At 39.7% G+C, this 22,316-nt stretch overlaps 1 protein-coding gene across 3 annotated transcripts in view; it reads left to right on the forward strand.

Annotated features, from left to right (window-relative positions):
• ATP13A3 (ATPase 13A3) overlaps positions 1-22,316 on the forward strand; it is a 56,579-nt gene that overhangs the window by 240 nt on the left and 34,023 nt on the right. For 2 of the 3 annotated variants that reach the window (XR_014618716.1, XM_084292189.1), the window contains exons 2-6: positions 466-515; positions 18,262-18,355; positions 20,644-20,817; positions 21,719-21,889; positions 22,222-22,292. Coding sequence is in view for 2 of the 3 variants with exons in the window: in XM_084292189.1 (XP_084148315.1) it covers positions 18,305-18,355; positions 20,644-20,817; positions 21,719-21,889; positions 22,222-22,292 (467 nt within the window). In the remaining variant the exon portion in view is untranslated. Of the gene's footprint in view, positions 1-465; positions 516-557; positions 605-18,261; positions 18,356-20,643; positions 20,818-21,718; positions 21,890-22,221; positions 22,293-22,316 lie in introns of those variants that run through there. The other variant, XM_084292190.1, reaches the window with a different exon arrangement.

The raw sequence follows: 22,316 nt of genomic DNA on the forward strand, positions 1-22,316 counted from the left end.
CGGCGCTGAGTCAGGCCCCGCGCTCCCCCCCCCCCCCCCCCCCGTGAGGCGTTTTCCCCCGTTTGTGTGTTTTGAAGCCCCTCAGGGCGGCTCTGGGTCGCTCAAGGTGACGAGGAGGAAGTTCCACGCCTGCAGCGCCGGCTCGCGAGCTGTGCCCGCAGGTGCTGCGGCTGCTCCTGTGCTCCCGGAGGCTGCCCCAGCACGGGTGGCGCAGCCGCCGGCAGCCCGAGGCGGCTGGCATCTGAAAGCGGTCATGGGTTGTCCGTGGGTCCGGCTGTGCTGCTGTCCATCTTCCCTTAATCTCTCCTTATTGGGATTTTTTTCCAGTTCTGGAATTTTTCAGAACACGTTCTTTGCTGTAAATGCTACCCAGAACTGTAAGCGGTTTTCCCAGCTGGTGCGATTAAGATTAAGTTTCATTGAACCTATTCATCCCTCTGACTGTATTTTTTGCTTTAATTGTAGGTGACTCAGCCATTGTATGAGATTTGTCCACACACTGGCTCTTCAGACAGGTTAGCTACATCTTTCTGCCATCGGTCTCATCATATTTGAAAGAATTGCTGCTCTTTTCTTCTATTAACATAAACCTGTCTTCCGTAAGGTATTGTGTTATCTATTGCAGAACACTGAATTTCTGAACCTCTGGAGAAGCAGCTTCTTTGGTGTTATTTAAATGCAGTGTATGGAACAAATCAGGCCACTAAACTCAGTGTCCACGTATCAGTGTCATAGGTGACAGCAGCAGACCTTGACTGCGTGTACACTGAGGAAATGTTTGTTTGTCATGGTACGTGGCACGGCAGCAGGGCTCCATGCTGCTGGTTTTGTACGCTGCTTTTTCTCTCAGTGAACTGTGGACACAGCGTTACAGTCTTTGGTGAGCACGAACCATGTAAACCTAGAAACAGGGATTGATTGAAAAATTTATTAATATTGATCTAACTCTCATGAGTTCCAAGAAACGTGCTGATAAGATGGTTTAGTGGAATACCAGTGTTGTGTATTAGCAGCAGTGTAGTCACCTGTGGGGAAGAACATGAGAACTGCGGCTTCTGACAGCTTGGGATGTTCCAGAGTGAGCGCCTAGGTCAGCTAGAGAAAGCCAATGTGATCGGAATTATTCGGCTTCTGAAGTGCTTCAGAAAAAGGGTGAGCGTTCCTGTTGTGGTGCTGATGAGAGGGACAGAGAAGTGGTTCAGAAGGCCAAGTGCAATGTGGTACAGCTCAGGGCACGCTGCAGGCCTTTCCCCAGGTTCTTGTTCAAGCTGGTACTGCGACTGAAAATGAATCTCTTGCCTTGGCAGCTTTTTGTACCTCTACGCTCTGCTACCCGAAGTGTTCTGTGCAGCCCAAGCACAAAGCAGGAAGACTTACCTTGCTGCAGATAACTTGCATTAAGGCATGTCACCAAGATCAGTCTCTGAAGGAGCAGCGTGTGTTTTTTTTTCAAGCTTTTTCAGAGCAAGTACTGATGTAACATACCATTAACCTGTAGTGATACTGACCTGGTGTGGATGGGGTCTAGCCATCATCTGCTAGTTCTTAGTGGCTGGAGTTCCAGCTTCTGATGCTTGATGTTGTGCTGCAAGTCAGTGTCAAACTTTCCAGTTACACTTTCTTTTGCTCAGCTTGCATATCTCTAATCTTTATCTCATCTCTAATTCTCAGTTAAACTCTTCTATTTAGCGTGTAATTAGCTGCTGCGTGTTTTTCCTTTTTGATATGGCTCCCTTTCTGTCTAGGTTAGTGTCTGCTGAAGTAAAAAGCAGTTTCTAGGCTAGACTGTTCGAGTGGTATGTTTTTATTGTACTCCTGTGCCTTGCTATTACTAGTTATGCCTTTTGACTTGATGTTGCTTGGATTCCTGAAGTGCTTCAATTTCCATGGTAACTGACTGTCTCCGTCTTTTAGAGGAACTCTGTCCAACTTCACGAGCGTATAGGGTATTACGTTTGGATTTAGACCGATGAGCCGTGCTCACCCCTTTCTAGGCTTGTATCTGCTCAGCTTTCATCTCCTTCAGAACCTCTTGCTGAGGTTCTGGCTGCCTGTCTCCCTTCTGCCGACCTCTCCATTTATACCCGCTCCATCTGAGGTCCCACAAAGCTGTGAGATGTTCACTTCGGTTTCAGCTGAAGCTGACCCTCCATGCCACAAGGAGGAAAAAGAAGCTCCATGAAAGAGGTCCGGTGAGCCTGCAGACTGTATCCGGCAGAGCTGCTGGACAGCAGCTGCTGGCTTCCTGAAAGCCTTCTGGTAATGGTGCTGTTTGGGGTTCTCTGCTTGGTGTTTTCAGTAGCACCCTCCAGACTGAGCTTATCATGCTCTCACCCTACACTTTTTTTTTTTTTTAATTGCCTTCTAGAATAACTTTTTTTTGTTTTGTATTCTTCTTTTTTTTTTTTTATTTATTCAGCCCTTCTCCTCCAGAGAGGGCTGGATGTCTGGGGCAGGCACTAATCCATCTCTAACTAGAAGATGAAGTGTGGAGTCTGAGCAGGGCCTCGCCAGGATCAGCATGGGGGAAGTTGCATCATGGTGGCTGAGTAAGATTGAGAAACTTCATGTTTCAGGCCTCCTCATGGCCAGCACGCCATGTGACAGGCATGATGCATCAGGCAAACAGTTTTGCTGAGGTCCTAACGAATCCTTTAAAAAAAAAAAAAAAAGGTATTGATGAATTTTTCAGAAGAATTTTTCTCGTTTGCCTCAAGGAGGTGGTGTCTCCGCTGTCTTTTGTGTGGAGTATAAGGTAGCCAACAGAACCTAGACTTAGAGTGGCATGGATCCAAGTTCTATTTATTCTAGGGGCATTCTGTGGAAATTCTTTTTTATTGTTAAAGCCAGGTCGAAGTGGGTTGCCCATGTCACAGAGGCAATCTGTACTAGAACAGGGGATTGATGTGGAAAAACCAGGTATTCATTAAGCATATTAACTGTTGGACCCTTGTTCCTTTTTTTTTTTTTTTCCTGGAAACCTTCAGATACTGTTTGCTTTATTTCTGTAAATGCCAGCAGTAGATTACTTTGACTTAGCTTGTCTAAAGTTGGTTATAGGAATCTGTCCTTCTGGCGTGCAGAATTTCTGAGTTGAGAGGTGTACTTAAGTGTCCTTATCAGAGTTTGGAGAGAACTGTTTAACACTTTCCTCATTAAATGTCTGTCTGGTATGAGCCTGCCAGTAGCTGGTGTGGAAGGAAGAGATTGCATTCCTTCAAGAATGTTGTGAAAGAAAGTCCTTTAAGTAATTCTTATAAAACTTTAACTTCTGGGAACTAGAGAAATGGAGTTCCTCAGATTTCATTTCCTCAATTTTCAAACAGTATCAGTGTAAAGTGCAAGTAAATGCTTCTTCAGCATAGTTAGACTCATCTTTTGAATTACTTAGAAATTTGCATTGGGGAATTTAGTGAGTGTGCACTTTTTTGGCTGGAGACGACAGCAGCGTGGCATATAGTATGGGCAAGTCTGCCGTGGGCCTGTAGGCATGGTGGTGTGCCAATTAATACATCTTGGGTTCTTTCTGTGGGGAAGGAAACCCAGCGATCTGACTGCTGCTTCAATCTGGCCATGTTTATCATGATAGAGTTAGTACAAAAGAAATCTTAATTCAAAAATCAAATTTCCTAAGTAGATGTTTTAAAAAATATTTGAAATAGCAGCAAGGCTGAAGTGTTTCCCTTTCACTGTTATACAATGAGCTAAAAATAGTGTTCATTCATAAAAAAGCTATTTCCTTTGTTAAGTAATCTGCTTAGCAGAGAACAAATGTTCAGTTTGTAGTAAACTGTAGCTGTATTATAGCCTCAAGTCTGACACCTTTATTCCTGAGTGAAATAACACTGCAAACTTCAATCTTTGGTAGCCGAAAGGCAGCCTTAAATAACAAAGGATAGGTGTTCCACTCTTCCTGCTTGGGTTTTATGAACGAACGAGGTCTACACAAAAATCTGAAATGCTGTGTGTTGTAGCTCTCTTTCTTATTTAAACAAGGAAATTTAACCTTCAGCACCTTCTGCGTGGAGCCCTGTGCATGGGCTTGGCAGTGTGTCCGTGGCTGGGCAGTCCAGCTGCTCGCTCTGAAGTGGTGCAGTGTCAGCGTGTTCATAATCCTGTCTGTTCTACCAGAAATAGCTGCACTTGGGATTCATCTTCCTTGCATGGATCATGTATTTTGTCTTTAAATGAACTGAGTTCTTTTTGTGGTTCTGATTTATTAGAATTGTGGCATTGCATTAGTCATTTTACAGCAGCTCTTTGGAAGAGCACCAGGTACTGGAAACTGTAGCAAGTCCATCGCTTCTTTAGTTGGATTGGGATTTTGTGTGGTATTTACTACCCATAAACCATCCTCCAAACCAAAAATACCTGATTCTGTTTCTTTTTTGGCCTTTATCAAAGTTCTGTAATGTGTTTCCAGTTTAGAAGGTACATAAAACAACAAAAATGGCAACTCCTGTAGATTTTAGTGTACCTAAAGGATGTTAAAATGAAAGGTGATAAATGACAACAGTATGAAATCAGAGCTTGTGATCCTTATAAAGGGTAGGAGACAACAGCAAAATGGAAGGAGTTTTGAGAAATAGAAAAAGTAGTAAGACTGACTTTTAGCTTTTTCTGACTTTGAATGCAAGAAAAATTGAATGTAGAAAGAGAAAGTAAGTTGCACTGTAAAGAACATTTAGGATTTGATCGTAAGAATCAGTGGGGACATACTGGAAAGGCCAAAATGCAAACGGAGTAGCGACTAGCAAGAGGCATAGAAGCCGACAATGTTCTTGTAAAAGTACACTTTTAGTAGGAGGAAGATTGGAAAAATGTGATCTTGATTAAGTGGAGAACTTATAGATGTGCAGAAGATGCAAACATTTAAGGTGCTCATTGCCTAATTTGCTTGTCCTCTCTAACATAGGTTCACACAGGTGGATAATCTTATTAATACTTGCATGAATACTTCTGATTTTGCACTGGAGAGTAATTCTCTTAAATGGTTCTACATCAGCTGACCATGATAAGCTTTACTGTAAAATTCTTAAAATGACACAAAAAAGCTCAATAAATGGTAAAAGATTACCTAGAAGTACTCACAAGTACTAAAAATCTGGCAAAGGACGAGTCTTCAGAGACTTAGAATGGAAGAGAGCTGAAGAAGAGGAGCTGGAAGTCTGAGAGTTCACTTGATCTCAACTAATGGAAAAAACCTGGGGTAAATAAGCAAACATATTTTCAAGTTCTTGGAAGATACGTAGAAGAATAGCAGCATGGACTGATTTGTGGGAGAATAATTACATCAAGGGCTAATATCTTTTTTTTTTCAGAGCAGAAGGCTTTGTGGGTAGAAGCATTGCCAGTCTTGATTTTTTTTTTTTGACAAAGATTTTCCACATCTTAATGGCCTTGTAGGTAAATGGAGGCATGATCTGGAGGAAAGTAGTTTAGGGAAAGTGTAAAATTGGGTAGGTGATTCTATTCACAGAACAGTAATTAATGATTCAGTATTGAAATAAGGGGTTATGTTGAAGGGTTCTGTCCTGGATACAGTTGCCTTTAATGAAAGCATCAGTCAACTGGCTGATTAAGCGCGCTTATTAAATTCTGAGGGACTATGTGTTGGAATATGTGATGAGAGTTCAAAATTACCTGAAAAATGGGATGAAATTCAATGGGGACAAATGCAGACTACTGCATTTAGGCAGGAATTATCAGCTGTGCAAATGCAGAGTGAGGAATAACTGGTTAGATACTAGAAAAAGGACCTGGGGGTGTACTGGATCACAAGTTGAACATGAGTCAGTGTCACACTGCTTTCAGAAAAGGCAGATATCGTGCTGGGATGTTTAAACATGAGTATTGTCAGTGAGATGTCAAGCTGAAATCCCTCGGCTTTGTTTACTGTTGGTATAGCCTCTGTGTGCACACAGGATCTGTTGCAGGTGCCAAAATTCAAGAATTTGGAGCACTTGGAAAGAGTTCAGAGAAGAGAAATGCAAATGATCAGAGTTTGAGGAAACAACTTCATAAAGATGGAAGAAAATCAGTTATTTTGCAGGAGATGAGAGGCTAAGGGGGGTGTAACAGAATTAAAGTATTTTAAATTTATAAGAAGGAAATGCTGTTTTCTGAGACTGTTATGGACAGGTTGAAATGAGATTACATTTGCTCGGGGAAAGCACAGATTGTGCTTTTAGCTTTTCTACAGGAAAATAGTACTTTGAGAAGTCTATTATTTATTATTGGTGACCATTAAGAACAAGCTCTATGTGTTGGGAAAGGCAGGCGTAGTTGGTTTGGGTTGGGGAATAGACCAGGCTCTCTACAGCTGTATTTTTTACCCCACTTTAAAGGATTCCAATTTTAGTGTGTGTTGAGACTAGGACACGAAAATGCAGAGGATGCTTTTTGTCCATCATACAACATGTATGCTTTTGTGGTCATACAAAGTGAGTTTAGACCTTGCAAATGTTTTGATGGCTGGACCACGCTGCTCGGATCAGTGGAAAGATGCTGTGCTTCATGTCACTATGTGCAAATGGAGTAGGTGCCCTCGTGCTGGCGGGAGGTTCTCTGTGGTAGAAGCTCTACAGCATAGGAGTGTGTGTCTGTCACTTCAGTGCAGTGGAGCTTTGAGAAATTTTCAGTTATTCTGGAAGTCTCAGTAGCTTCAAATTACTGCTTTAGACTGAAATTGTAGTCCTAGTGCCTAACGTCGCTAGGAAGGTCCACCTTTGTCTTTGGAGATCTTTGAAGGACACGTACTTCAGTACATACACCAGTAGAGGAAGCCTCAGGGAGGACAGATAAATTTCAAAGCAGGAAGTCCAATTGCCAGCAGAGCAATCCTAAGAATTGTTATTCTCATGCACTCTTAGAATTGCTTTAGACTGCTTGCAGTAGATTTCACGTCAAAACAAAGGATCAAACTAGTCCTCTTTTGGTGACTTATTCTTAAGATAACTGGAATGTATGGAAAAGTGAATTTAATCCTATGCATTTTGGTATACTACCATGCCTCCAAATCAGTGAATACAATTACAGTTACATCATATCTATATCCTTTAGATCTGCCAGAGTGATTGGTGTTAAGAGCAGCAACAGTTTATATTCTGGAGGACAAATTTAATGCAGTAATAGACACCAGGAGCTGAAAGTTCAGTGATGTAGTTGAGGGTTGGCCTCCAATAATTGAGGTTGTATAGTATATTGCAGTTAGATTGCATTACCTATCTCTAGTACTGCTTGTCGTTTGGGAAGGAAGAAAATGTGTAAATGGTGACTGAAATGCTGATGTCAGTATTGCTCCAGATGCGATCTGTTCAAGGAGAATTTCTACTTTTAGGCAATTATGCAGGTTAAAAGTTAAATATTAATGGAAAGATGGCCCAAAGCTATTGCTTAGTGGAAGCGGCAGTTGTGAAGACCTTTACTGCCTGTCAGAATCAGCGCTGAGAAGATTGCAGCAATCGAAGGGAGATCAAGTGTCAGATTTTGCAGTCTGTTTCCATTTACAGGAGATATCTCCCACTGCTGAGGTTGTAGAAATCATTCCCAAGAGGTACACGAGTACCATTTAGACTGAGTTATTTAAGGGCAGCGATGAAATGTATTGTAGTAGGCTTTTGTGAGTTCATTTAATTTCACTGATTGTAGAAGTCCTTCTCTGAGGGATAACCGTTCACTAAATAACTAAAGCTCTTCTGGGTTTGTAGGACTCTCTTTGAATGACTGGGACATAGTAGCTAGATGGACGTGGGCCAAAGTTTACATTACAGGCGTGGCAGAGTTGAGTTTAATGTTACAGTCCCGCGCTTCTGTTCTCTTCTTGCCTTTGTCAAACTTAAAAGTCTGTGGACAGAGAACATAACTCATCACCCTCTGTTTTCTCGTCTTACCTCATATGGTACTTTTGAGAGTAAATCAATCATTTTCAGGAACTAAGCTGTCAGGTTATATATGTTCTTGAGCATGAGAAAATACTCTTCTGTAGCTGTTTAGTCTCTGAATGAAACTGGTTTGCAGATTTTTCTGTTAAGTATTCTTTTGGTTATTGGAATTCAAACAAGGTAAGCTGTCCTGCTTGACATCTTAAAAGGTTGTGTCAAAGAACATAATTCGACTTTAATTTTTTAGATTGTTATATTTACAGTTTTAGCAATGTTGTGCATAGTATTTCTATTGATTGGTGCGTTTGCACACAAGGAGGAGAGCTCTATCCATTGAAGCATTTCTAACTAAAGTGAATGTGGTGTAAGATTAAGGCTTTATATCAGTTCAGTATGACTTGAAAATAAAAATGCACTTCCAGTAAACTTTAAAAACCCAGGTTTAGTTGCTTAAGTTTAACCTATTTGCATGGAAATACTTTCAGTTCATTAAGGAAAAAATCAGAAGCGAGTATAATTTGTTGTAATTTTTGTGAATTTGGAAGACACTGCACTTAGCAGCCACGTAACCTGAACCTCAGGAATCTTAAATTGTACATCATGAACTTAGAAAAGTATGAAGAAAAACTTTGTCTTGTTCAGAAGGCTCAGTGGAGAGAACAGCAAGAGGTACTCAATTGTACTTAGGATTAGAAAGTAAATAAAAGCACTGAAGCAGTTTACTTGCTTATAACGAACATGACTGGTTCTCTAAATATCCTGTAGTCATACCTATGCCACCTAGTTGTGCTTCTGGAGAAACAAAGTGTAAATGTCTAAACTTTTAAGGGAAGGTTCATCTCATGTAATTAAGTTTTGCTTGGTCGTCTCCTTGAAATTTGATTCCAATGTTCTGATGTTACCCTCAAAAAATTTTCCAAGAATTCAGAGGAAGAGGGGGGAAAAAAAAAGTCATTGCCTCCTTTTACTGAGCATCCATACTACAAAAGCAAATACATCCCAGGGAAGTAGATACTCTGCACCGCACAATAAGGCGGCAGCCACGCAGGAAAGGCTTGGCTCTTGGCACAGCCCCTGAGGGGAAATGCTTCCTTGAAAGGACCCATTGTTACTGCATCTGGGTCTTCAGACTCCCAATTCTCTGCTGGAATGCTTGCGGTTCTCCTGGTGCTGGGATGGGGCATCTTTGCCATCTCTGTTACCTAACCATGGTAGTCTTGGTTGTTTAATGAAATACATGTAGGAGGTCTGAGTCAAATTCATTCCTTGTGGAAAAGGAGGGCCTTCTGGGAAGGGGCTTCAGTGCTCAGCTGTTGAAGGCTAATATTGGGTGTAACGGCACCGTGCCTTACCCAAGATGTTTGAAACAGTTCCCTTCCAAGAATAAAGAAACTTTCCCTTCCAAGAATAAAGAAAACGTTTTGTTGTCCCTTTGTCAGAGTCCCTGAATTCTGACCCAGATGTCTAGTGTTCTCCATTCCAAAATAAGAAAGAAACAATGAGTATCTAAAATAAATGTATGCTTTATTGGATTCCTTGACTGTGGTGCAGACCTTCTTTCCTGTATGGCAGCCAGGTCAGGGATCCAGAAATTTAAAATAAAAGGACGGGCTATTCTTGTGTGCTTGAGAGTGGGAACATGCATTGGGGAATGTTGGCTTTTGGTGCTTGATTTCTCAGATGAAAATTTTCATAAATGTAAGTAGCTGCTGCTTGAAGTAAGATAAATGAGATTCCAGGAAGATTAAGTGATGAAGCGCTTGACTAGCTGTCCTTGATATGACCGACTGTTTTCCTAAATCCTCTCCTAACGTGTCTTCAACTTTTGTATATGCTATTGCAGTAGCAGAAAATTTTTAATTGATCTGATTAAAAGCATCTGAAGGATCTGACGACCAGTTAGAAAGTTTTCAGTCTAGTATCGGCTGTAGTACTTTGTTATCATGATGTATTACAATATGAGTTCATTGTTAGATATAGGATTATCTTTACTTAATGTCGTATGGATTTTACTGTAAACATTGCAATTGCTATTACAGCCTGCAGAAAGTATACTTTACAAAGAATACACTCTACAAATGTAAATACAATTTTGGTTTGGTGATTGTTGGATACAATGGTCTTCCTTAAGCCTAAACACAGAAACAAAAGCCTGTATTATAACAGAAAGCCCAAGATGGGAAGTGATAAAATAGGTATTGAGTGGAGGGCTTTGTTAAAATTTAGCTCGTGTACTTGTAAAATTTCCATGTATTCATGAAACTATTATGTCATTCTTATTGTTAGAACTGGGTTAGTTGACTAAAGTGTTAAGCTTTGTTTGTAGTACAAATTATAACCTTAGCTCCCTTCAAAATATAGCTGGAGGATTTTTGATCTTCTATAGTTCTTTCAGCCTGTATGTCGTATCCAAGTGTTTATGGTATGTTATGTGGTTAATTTTATAATTAGGGGTGCAGCCACAAGCTACAGGAGTACTGTAAATGGCAACAGCTTCCCTTCGTGTAAGGTGTTTCTCAGATTGAAGGTGCCCTTCAAGGAGAGTATCTCTTATTTTTGTAATTTGGGTTGCAAACTAGCAATAAACATTAATGTTAAACTTGTTAGTCTTTTAGTATTATTTTAAGTTAACACAGTTAAGGTCGTAATAGTGTATGTTGAAGTAAAATGTGGTAAGCTTTGTTTTCTACGGTCATAAAAACAAATATCCCTAGGATTTAGGCTAAATTGTGCAACAGGTATGCAGCGTGTGATTTGTTTCAGTTTGGAAATGATCTCTGAGTGACGTGGCTTTGTGTTCCAGGGGCAGGCAAAGACAAGACTTTGTGCGTGCACGGTGTCGTGCTTGCCAGGTGGTGCAAGAAGTCTTCAGCCTGCTGCTGCAGCTCAGATGTGGATCCCTCCTAGCCAGGGGTGTCGCATGATCCTGTCTGTCACAGGTGTGCCTCTGGTCACAGAAATGAGGTGGAAGAAGTCACAGTTGAGGGGGCCATAGCAGTGAACGTGAGAGGTGCAGAAATGCCTCGTGCGGGCACAGATGTGTTTGGAAGTTCCTTAGAAACTGAGAAGCTGTAAGCTGGAGCTTTGGAAGCTTTCCTTTGAGGAGATGCCTTGGCCGATGAGTGAAGGACAGATAAAATCCTGGTGACACGCTGTTTAGAGACAAAATGTCTTAATGTGGATTTTAGCAGGGCATTCCTGTAGCCTTTGAGCATTTGTAATTCCAAGTCTGTTTAAAAACAGTCCTTCGCTCATTTTCAGGGGTTGCAGATTCTGCCAATGTTTTCAAAAGCAGCCAGTGGAGAAATTTTGGTAAGGACGGTGTTATTTTCGCATATACTAAAATAAGACCTTTTATGTGAAAGAGGATGACTAGAATGTAAATATGGGACTGTTTTCCAAGACACCGTGGGCTGAAACTTTGGTTTTGGCTCTTGAAGGCTTGAAATGTTCTATTCCACTTTTGTTTTTTTCAGTGATTTATTTTAGTGTGCAATGTGTTATGTGATACAGTTTCAGAAGAGTGTGCTCCTAAATCATTTGTTTTTTCTCTTTTTTACAACTTAACCTTGTTTGCTCGTCCATTTATTTATTGGTACAGCACATTTTGAATGAACTCAGGGCTTCAGACTCAGCTCAGGTATTGTTTGTGGCACTCACTGGCAATTTGCAAGGGCAGGAGCTGCGGAATTGAGTAGTAATAGCTGATAAGACTTTTCCTACTATTTTTATGGCCCCATTTATAAGCGTGCTTTTTCTAGATTGTGGTCTTTTAAACTGTACCTAGAACTTCTTTCCTGTCTGCTGATAGCAGTTCTGACATCAGGTTAAATTTGTGCAGATTTTTTTTTCCTAGACATTCCTGATCTCTCTAGAATAATTTTGTAGGAACGTTTTAATTGTTTTGTATTGCTCGTGGTTGGATAAGAGAGATGCATATAAGCATCTTAAGAGATTCAAATTATGAAATAAACTCATTCAGAGCAACTTTTGGCATTAGGCTTGAGGTACACATCGAGAGCAGTCTTCGAAAGCACCATCACCTTGGATGTGCCAAGTGTGCCCATGCAGCACCTGATCCACATCTGAAAAGCTGACTTCTGTGGAAGGTCAGTGCTTTTCTTCTGGTAATTGCTTTGTAAAAGGTACTGCCATTCTCTTCTGCTAATGGACAGCCACAACCCAGGCTGCATTCTCATCTTTCCAGAGCAATGGAACATACTTGAAATCTAATGTGTTCTCAGATAACCACCTCTTCCTGGCCAGTTGTAGTTTGAGTATTTCTTCAATTTTGCATTTCACTGCTGTCTGTGTGGCAGAGATTGAACATCAGCTGGTGTTTTGTACGTGTAAAGCAGTTGCTTACAACTCGTAGGTTCATTGTATGGCACGCTGAAAGCCTTTACCATAATGCATGGAAAACTGCACTCAGTTTGGTAACTGCTCTAGATGTGTGGGGATCACATACTTCTGGAACAAGAATAAAACCTTATAATAAACGTTGCCTTTGTAAGGTCTGCTACCTCGGTAGGTTGATTCCTTCTTGAGATAAAGGGTTGGGAGCACGTCTGTAAACAGGAGAAACGTTTGATTTCTGAGTGACTGAAATAATGTTTGGCTTTCTATTTTCAGAACAAAACAGGGATTTTCTGTGTTTTGACAGCTAGTCAGGGTACAGCTGAATAAGATGTCTGCTATGCAACAGGCAGTATTTATGGTTAAGGAGGACTGCTTGTGATATATATATATATTAATTTAGATATTTGAAAGACCTGTGATGAAATCAGGTCATTTAGAAACTTAATTTTCAACTCCAGAGCTGTGAAGTTCCTCTTAATGGAGGATATATTTGGTGTTAGTAAGTTCTGGAAAGGAATCTTTAGTGTCTCAGTAACCCCTGAAGATACCAGAACGGATCCTTTTTGGACCCAGCAAAGCCAGATGGGTTGCTTATTAAGACACTAGATTAGGTTTCAGAAACATGATTTGTGTTTGAGCTATATTTTACGATCTTTTTCTCGATGAGCCAATTGATTTTCTTGGTCTTAATTCTTTCCTGTAGAAATTTAGGTGTTTATTTAGTGACAGTGATTATGTAGGGAGCTGAGGAAGATCAACTTGTATTAATCTCTGCCCATACTTGTTTTTAAAATTTAGCCTGTTTCATGCCCGTCTCTAGCTTTTCCTGTCTGTTTTGCAACATCTCTGGATTTGCCCTTTGTCATCTTACCAAAGCAGTGTTGCTTGATCATTGTACAGAAAAGTAAATTTCTGCAGTGGTGAGGCAGTGACTGAGTTACCTGTTCTAGCTCTGCACAACTTGATGTCCAAAGCTCTTTTAGTTTGATCTATGCGACCACATCGGTGTGCCCTGTGACAAAACCTAAAACCTTTAGAATGAAAAATGTGTGGTTTTTCAACTGCCTTCTTTATCACTGATTTGCAGCTTAAAATGAATTTTGTTGTCTTTCCTCATGACAGCTGTAAATACAAGGAAGGGTTTGGTCAGAAACATATGCTTTGAGCTATGCAGATAATATCAGGGCTCATGCATAGACCTGAAACTGTCTGTAGGATCCTTGGGAGGCATTTGTGGCTTGAATAGAATGAGCTGTACCGGCAGGCTGATGCCTGGAAGCACAGCCTCCATCCGAGCCCAATTACAGTATTGCAATTGTTCGTGCACAGCAGAGGAAAAAAAAAAAAAAAAAGCACATTCCAAGCAGTGCCAAATTTTCTTTGATATGTTAATCTTTTGATAACAGTTTGAAAGGCCCTTGGAGACTTTTTTTAGATTTTAGACAAAATAGTTCATTTGTCAGGACTTCCCTTGTAGATAGGGTCTGAGTTATTAAGAGCGGCCTCACAACTCATGATGACAAAAGCAAGTGCAGAGGACGGCTGCTAGACTGCTTGGGGGTAAGAGAAACTTTGAGTTATCTCAGGGTTTTTACAGATAGCTGAAAACAATAAAATAGGGAATATTTAAGATACAAATTTGTATATTCAGTTATTTGTGTATTTTAAATAGACAAATAAATGATTACACAGTATAATATATAAACTTCTTATTTTTTATGCATATACATACATGGATTTTATGTCTTGAGTTGTCAAAAAATTATTTTCATCTATGCAACTTACTTTAAATTATCCAGTAACTGCAGGAGGAATTAAGTTTCTGGTTTTGTAACTATAGTCTTTCCAGCCCTTGACATTTTTCTTTTGCCATTATGATTTTTTCCAGTTGAAATGAAGAACTGGAAGAATCAACTGATGGCAGTGATGTATACTGAAGCTGAATTAGATTAAGGATTACAGACTTGGGACAAACGTTGGGGAGAATACAGGGAAAATGTCTTGAATCAAACTTGGAAGATAAGATTTGAACTGCAATCTTTTGTTAATTATGCCACCTGTTAGCTGACCTCAGCTAAGCTAGTAGTCCTCAGAAATTAGGACTTGCAGAATCTTCAGGTTTCTTGATTGAGACTTACTGCAGTTCTTAACATTTTTCCATTTGCTATGCATTTATTTTGCACCTTTTTACACTTGCTACAAACTGCCTATAAATATTTTGGTAGAACTTCTTAGTATCCTGGTTGTTTAATCATGGTAGATCAACACATAGTTATCAGTGCAGTAGTTCAGGAAAAGATTCAGTGTTTTCTTTGCTTTTTGGGGATACATGTGGTTTTAGAGCTCTGCATACTGCTGGAATTTCTCCAGTGATCTATTTGTAATCTACTTCAGCTCTGAAGTATGTGATGTTTTAATAAAGTTGCAGATTTACTGCTTAAGCCTGTGATTCAAGCTTGTTCTCTTAAAATTATTTATAATTTAGTCAGCGTTCAGCTGCTCTATGTGCCATTTGTTAACGTTATACCTACATTATCTGTTCTTCTAAAAGTGAGTGATTTCATTCTTGTAGCCTGTGGCAAAACAGCGTGTCTGCGACAGGCTTTTTTGATACTTCCTACTTTTCTGACTGATACAATAGCTCAATGACTGAAAATTACCCAAGCTTATGCGCAGTGGAGCAATGGTAACTTTCACTGTTTGCATTGTTTTTTGGCTCCTTTAAAAATGAACATTGCCTTTATGTTGCTAGTCCTCATTTGTTAAATGGGGAGAGGGTTTCTCTAGTGTTTGCTCTAGGGAGTTGGATCAGAGGCACTTGGTATTTGAATACTGCCAAGTCCACGCTGCTTCTTGTGAGTCGAGTTCATCCTCGCTTTGAGTACTAGCAAGCTGGCATACTCTCTTGTAAGTTGAGAAGTCCAGGGCTTACATTTAATTCTTTAATTAGTAATTATTTAATGTATTGAAATGTTTAATTTCCTATAGGAGGAAGGAAGTGAAGATCGAATGCAGATCCCTGCAGTGGCAGGGTGAGATGCTGCTGCTGCTTTCTTCAGTCCGACGCAGCAGCCTGAGCTCTGACTCCAGGGAAGGCAACCCTGTGGTGGTGGTGGTCACCTCTAGGTTTTGGGAGGTTAGGGAGACACAAACCCAGGGTAGTTAGCAATTTAACCCCTGATGCTGAGCATGGCTTGATGATGTGCTGGAAGGCATAAGATCAGAGAAGAAAGTGTACTGTTCTTCATTGCTGAGCAGTCATGATTTTCAGGGTCTACCAGCTAAGAAAAGACTTGTAATGATTTCTAAGGTTAGAGATCTGTGTATCACTTTAGCATGGAAAACTTGGGGCAGTATGTGAGCTATCAGATTGCATGTTTTAATTGAACGTTGCTCAGAAGGTGAGTTTGTATAAAACAATGCAGGTAGAGCTAATGACGTGAGTCAAAAATAGCCTTTCCTAATGATCCTTGTGTATTGCCTGTGCGATTCTACCCAGCTGTTCGAAGAACTCATTAAAACACAGGAATTGCTGCTGTCGGTCTAAGTGCTGAGATTTCCCCTCGTGCTTTGGACTCACAGCCTGATGCTCCTTTCTTGTTGTGGGATGGCCCTGAACTCCAGCAGTCCTCTTTGTGCCCGCGGTGCTGCCTGTCCTGATGCACTGGCTGGAGGGAAGGCACTCTGTTTAAGTTTATTGGTCTGCAAGCTGTTAGCATTTATTTTGCTTTCCTGTATCGAGCATGGTTGTAGCTAGGTCTGTTTATCGAGGCTCGGGCTGAGCCTGCAGGCACGGGTTTGATGTTGCAGTGTGTAACGGGGAATACCTGTCTGTGTAGGAGCATGCTGCTTCGAGTTTGATAGATGTAGTAATTCTCCATGGCACTGTGAAGTCTCTTACAAGCATTGTTTGGTAAATACATGACTTTTTCTGGGTACTTGACTTTTTTTTTCATGAAGTATGTGATTTGTGTAGCGCACGTAAAAATTTTGACTTACTAATTACAAAACATTACAATACAAAAAATGTTCTCATAAGGTTTGTAGCAATCCTGTATAGGTTTAAGACAGACTTCATTAACTGACTTCTGTAAATATTTTTCCCCAGCTGATAAAACTTCTTAGTGAATAAAAGAAGTGATACAGGAAGAATAAAAAGCTTCACCAAACAAACTGAAGTGCTGAGTTTCTCACCTGTAAAAGAGCCCCGTGTTGTGGTCCAGCTTTCAGCTTTGTGTGTGTGTTCCTTCCACTAGAGCTTTGGTCAGAGGTGGGAACGGATTACAGAGATCTGAATTTGGGCAGCAAACCATTGTTGGATTCCTCCTTCATTTGTTGGCTTAGAAACATGGCAGCAGGTCTCAAATTATGCAAGGATGTGATGATGTTGGATGTGGGAGTGGATTGCAAGGACTTCTTGAGGTTGGTGTTGCTGAAGTGAACTGCCTCAGTCCAGGGGCTGGCTTTGAGAGGAGTGAAAATGTCAAGGACTTAATGATAGCAAGGAACCTGGTAATAGTTGTGTTTTTATCATAATGCTACTTAATGTTAAGTATCTGAACAGTTGTCTCCGAGCTTTCAATGGGCAGCTGAGATGAAGCTAAGCAGATGGCTTTCACCTTGTTGGTTTTTTTTTTTTTTTTGGGATCACCTTTTGTCTGAAAAATGACAATTACAATAACCTTGATACTTGCTGTGCTGTGAAAATGCATCCTTAATGCTTGAGGAGTATTTATGTGCTATGGTAAAAAGGGCTGTATCTAGAGAAATTAATATGTGTACAGTAAATTAAATTAGGGTTATAGTGTCGATGCCAAGAATCATGCTTAACCTATCCATACTTTGGCAGGTAAGTACTGGCTACTCAGTGTCTTTAACTATGGTAGGTGGTCCTGTGGAAATGAGGTATGGGCTCATGGATTATAAATCATATGTAGTTAATGAGGACAAGGGTGCCCAAATAAAAATTAGGTGCAGTTTTAATTTCTGAAATTTATCTTTTGGACTTAGCAGCTTTAATTTTCTTTGTGATGCTGAAAATTCTGGTGAGCCTTGTAGTACGTGGTAGCCTTTTGTCTGTAGTCCTACCCTGTTGGAGCAGGGATTTGTTTGCAATAGGTTCATCACATAGACATCTTGATATTCTCTCTTGCTTTTCTGTGTTCGTGAAATGTGTGTTTATACTCTATCCTCAAAGCACCTGTCAAGATTTGCAATTGTAAGGAATTTACTTTAAGAAGCAAATTTATAAATTACAGAATCACAGAGTGGTTTGGGTTGGAAGGGACTTTACAGATCATCTAGTTCCGACTCCCCTGCTATGGGCAGGGCACCTTCCTCTAGATCAGGTTGCTCAAAACAATAGTAAAAGAACTGGAAAACAGGCAAAAGACTAATTAACCATTAAGCATGTCTTGATTTAGAGATATTATGCTGGGAACATAAAGACCATGTGATCTTTCTAGCATTGTCCTTATTTTCTGCCTTTTTTTTTTTTTTTTTAAACACATACCAGTTTTCTGCTTCAATGAGAAATGCACATCTTAGGGCTACAACACCTTTCCTTGAGGATAGCCTGGCTTCTGAAAGCATCTGATTTGAAGCTATTACAGTATAGAATGAAAGGAGTGTGTAATCTTCACCTATTTTTAAGCTTTCTGTAACACATTTAGTTTACATTTCCATTGTGAAGCTTGTAGAATGTATGGAAAAAAAACTCTTTGTTGTATGTAGAATGTAGCAAGGTAAATCAGTACAAGCACTTTTCTCTCTTTCAAAGCTGGCCATTTCTGCAATATTTCGCTTATCTTCATCCTGTGTTAAATCTTAATATTTTACTGGAGCTCTTTGGGTCATTACTTCTGGAAACTAGTACAATGCAAATTCAAGATCTATATTCATATGTTGTCAGTGTGTTTTATGTGTATGTACTTCAAGGAAAAAAAAACTCTAATCATCCTAATACTTAGGTATAGAATCAGTAATGTTGCTTCAATTTTTAATTATTTTGTTTTTAAAGGTCTTCCATATCTCCAGTTGCGAAGTTCCATATCATACTAAAGATGGAGAAAGAAGAAAAGAAATTTGTCAATAAAGCAGAGGAGGATGAGATGGTAATTAATTCTGTACTCTATTTTTATATAGTGAATGAAACACATTTTTATGATTTTGTCTAGATGAGGCATATTCCATCAGGAAGCATACAGAGTCAATTTAAAACAACAGTTTTGTACTTGTAATCTTTTCAGGTATTATGAAATCTAGTCTCGGGATAAGGAATGTTTTTGCTGAAAGCCTTTGCAAAGGTGCTGGCTTGGCTGTGCTTAGGTCAGCAATACAACAGGTAACAGATACTGGTGTTTAGCAATTTTTAAAGGAAAATGGAGGTGGAACAAGGTATTCTTTCTCCAAACACTGGAGCTTTTTTCTTGTTGTTTAAAACAAATTAATTATCCGTAATCTAGTTCTGCTTACTCTTGCATATTCATGTTTATTCAGGTGAGACCCCACTCCCTAAAACACAGAGCAGTTTTATGGGTGTTTGGTAGCATTTAAACTTTGCTTCCTGATGGAGCAAAGGTATTTCTTACTGTTCTTCCTGAAAGATGCAGCAATTAGATTTGACAAATATAGCACCAGCTGAACTTTGAATTTCTAATCCTTTTTACAGACAGCAGAAAATACTCGGGCTATATAGGGATTTTTGTTTTTAAAAAGATGAATTCCTGCAAGTTGAATTCCGTGTACTTTCTTCATGTACACTGCTAGGAAAAGTTGTTCATTACAGCACCTCTCAGACAGAGTAGGTAAAGGCACCTGACATCAGAAAGTCAAATTGCACTGCTTATGGCTTGATCATTAAAATAAATGCTTTTTGGAGGGAATAACTTTGTTTTGTCCCAAAAGAAGCATTAATCTCTCCCTTTATCTTTCACCTCCATGTTTTTCATGGTAAGAATTTAATATTGCCCCCGGTGTTTTGGGGATATCAGGGAATAATGGGTTTGGTCTCTTTTTTTTTGTAAGCTGAGAAGGCTACGAGGCAAACATGTTGAAAAGCCTTTTCTTAGTAAACATAATATTGTTTAATGAAAATTCTCAAAAGTATGCAAAAAGTTGGTGTTAATATGAACAATGCAGGTGGGACTCAATGGGAACTTCAGTGCCATTTTGCAGCAGGAAATATAATCTAGTGATGTAATGCGAAACTCAGGAATGCAGCACGGCATCTAGTAAGCCACTGAATTATGTTCTGTTCCCAGCTGTCATCAGGTTAAGTTGGTACATGCCTTTGACCAAGGCACACTTAATACTCTGTGGGTTTTTTAATAGGAGAAGAGGATTTTTCCAGCTGGTGCAAGGTACATAACCTTGGATAGTGCTGCTTGTGGTCTCTTAATGTTTCACAATAGCGCTTCTTGTTAAATAGCAGACAAAATGATCCAGTTCCTTTACTACGAAGTAGTATTTTACAAATGTACAAGTTTACAATTTTTACATAGCTTTTTAGAAAGTATTATGAAAATCTGTTCACACCAGTAATCCAAAACTGTATGTTAGCTAATCAAATGCTAATCTGCTAAAACCTACACTTGAGAAAAACCAAATGTGCTTGCTTTTTTTTTTTTTTTTTTTTTTTCCTTAAATGCTTAACTAGCTTGTGTAGTGTGCTGGCCATGGCCAAAAACATGATCATTCTCTGAGACTTAGGGTGAGTTGTGTTACAGGCTAAGTCTTTGTGGAGCAGTCCAGAAAGGAGATGGGTCCTATAATGAAGTGTTTTAAACAGTGTGTAGGTTCTCCATTTGCAAGGCTTTTACTGATTTTTGTATTTCTGACTGAGCCAACCAGTCCTTTTTGTTACCTCCCCATCATGTAGTATGTTTTAAAAAATCTTTTCCTTCTCCAGAAGAGGAAAAGGAAAAAAACGTTTTAAAATCTGGTTCCCTTTAATATTGCATTTTATGAAAAACTATTGTTGGCTTCCCAAGCTGGAGCAATCAAGATTGAGTCATGTGCACGCACACATTGGCTGAGGTTGGAAGCGACCTCTGGAGATAATCTAGTCTGACCTCCTGCCAGGGTCACCTGGAGCGCGCTGCACAGGATCATGCACAAATGGCTTTTGAACATCTCCAGGGATAGGGACTTCATGACCTCTCTGTGCAGCCTCTGCTAGCACTCTGTCATCCTTACAATAAAGAAGTTTTTCCTCGTATTCAGATGGAACTTGCTGCGTTTGTGCCTGTTGCCTCTTATCCTGTTGATATGCACCACTGAAAAGGTCCTGGCCCCGTCCTCCTGACACTCTCCCTTTGGTTACTTGTATACATTGGTGAGGTCCCCTATCTTCTCTGCTCCAGGCTCATTGCTTGTTATTTGTTTCTCTGTTTCTATACAGGAGATCTATGGTTATGAGCTATGTCGATGGAAGTTGGTGCTAGTTACTGTAGGAGTGATCTGTTCTGGTGGCTTTCTTCTCCTCCTCCTCTACTGGATGCCTGAGTGGCGTGTGAAAGCAACGTGCAGAAGGACGACGCTTAAAGACTGTGAAGTGGTTCTGCTGAGAACAACCGTAAGCCTATAGATAGGGGGGTGTGCTTCTGCAAGTTGGGAGTTGTTTCATGTCTCTTGCTGCGTGCAAAATTGTACAGATTCTTGGCTGCCAGGTAGATGTGATTTTACTTTATAGTTTTTTGATAGGATTTTGTTTTTATTATGTTTTATAGAAATGCAGAACTGTGCTCCTTGGTACTATATATAGCCTTGCTGCCCATATGGGAAGACTAACAGCTGTTTGCAGAGAACATGGTGAAAATAAAGTCTCTTGATTCTGAGTTCTGAGAATTAAATGAATGGATACCATTTTCATCAGAAGTTACAGAGCAGCTACATTGTTCATATAACCTGATACATGTTTTTCAGGTTATTTCCTGTCTTGATCAGCAACATTACTTTTGCCAAATTAAGGTAAAAGTACAGGTCCTTGTGTAGTATGATTTCAGATTATATTTTTCCTCCGCTATTGCTGTGTGCAGTCCCCTGTTATTATCTTCGTATATATCCTTAATTCTTTTAAGTTGCAGGGTGGATGAAGCTACATGCATAGAAATCTCGTAGTCCCATCTACTACAGAACAAATATAATATTTTTTCAAGAGCTGAAAATGTCAAAATTCAAGTACTAAGATTCATGACTTTAAAAAACAAAACAAAACCCACCACCACCACAAAAAAAAAAAAAAAAAAACAACACACAAAACCTTCAACCCTTTCAGCGCAGAAAACATTCTTTCAGAATCGTGGAAAGAGATGTATTCTTAAGTCATCTAATATTAATTTGAAGATAACTTCTTTAGTTCTGTATAGACTCTGTCACCTGTTGACTTGTTTTGCTTGACTTTACTACAGCTACTGCAGTAACGTGGTGTTGAAATTCTGTTTTAATCAACCTTTTTTCATTTTTTTCTCCTTAAGGATGAATTCAAGATATGGTTTTGTGCAAAAGTTCGCGTTATGCCTTCCTTGGGAGCCAATCCTTTACAGAATCCGGACCCTATTGTACACAAGGTTTCAAATGGCCATGCTGTTCATTTTTGTGAGTCTGCTGCAGAAGAGAATAAAAACGATTTGAAAAAATATTTGCCTGTAAGTAGACCTTCAGTACTGCAGTGGCTAACTTTCAAAGGATGTGTGAATAGTATCTTGAGTTGGCATACACAACACAGTACAGTATGTGAGTTACTTCATTTGTCTAAGAGGCTAACCTGACTCCTTAGGTGGAACAGAGATCTTTTCCTCAGTGACTGTTGTTACTGGACCATTTGTAGAATTTTTGAAAGATTATTTTGAAAGAAAAATTTTCAGTTTTCAGTGTAGGTTTTCAGAATTCAGTTTCTATCACTGTCCAAAATAAAGTCAAATCAGAAGAGAGGTGCTAAGTGGTGCCAGTTTGATATTCATGTCTGTTGCCCTTGCAGATTCGTTATTTCACGCATCACAGTGTGAAGTATTTCTGGAATGATTCAGTTCAAAGTTTTGATATTGTACGGTAAGAATATTTTTTTTCTTCTGT

This window comes from Netta rufina, assembly GCF_964035555.1.
Source record: "Netta rufina genome assembly, chromosome: 9".
Classification (NCBI taxonomy): domain Eukaryota; kingdom Metazoa; phylum Chordata; class Aves; order Anseriformes; family Anatidae; genus Netta; species Netta rufina.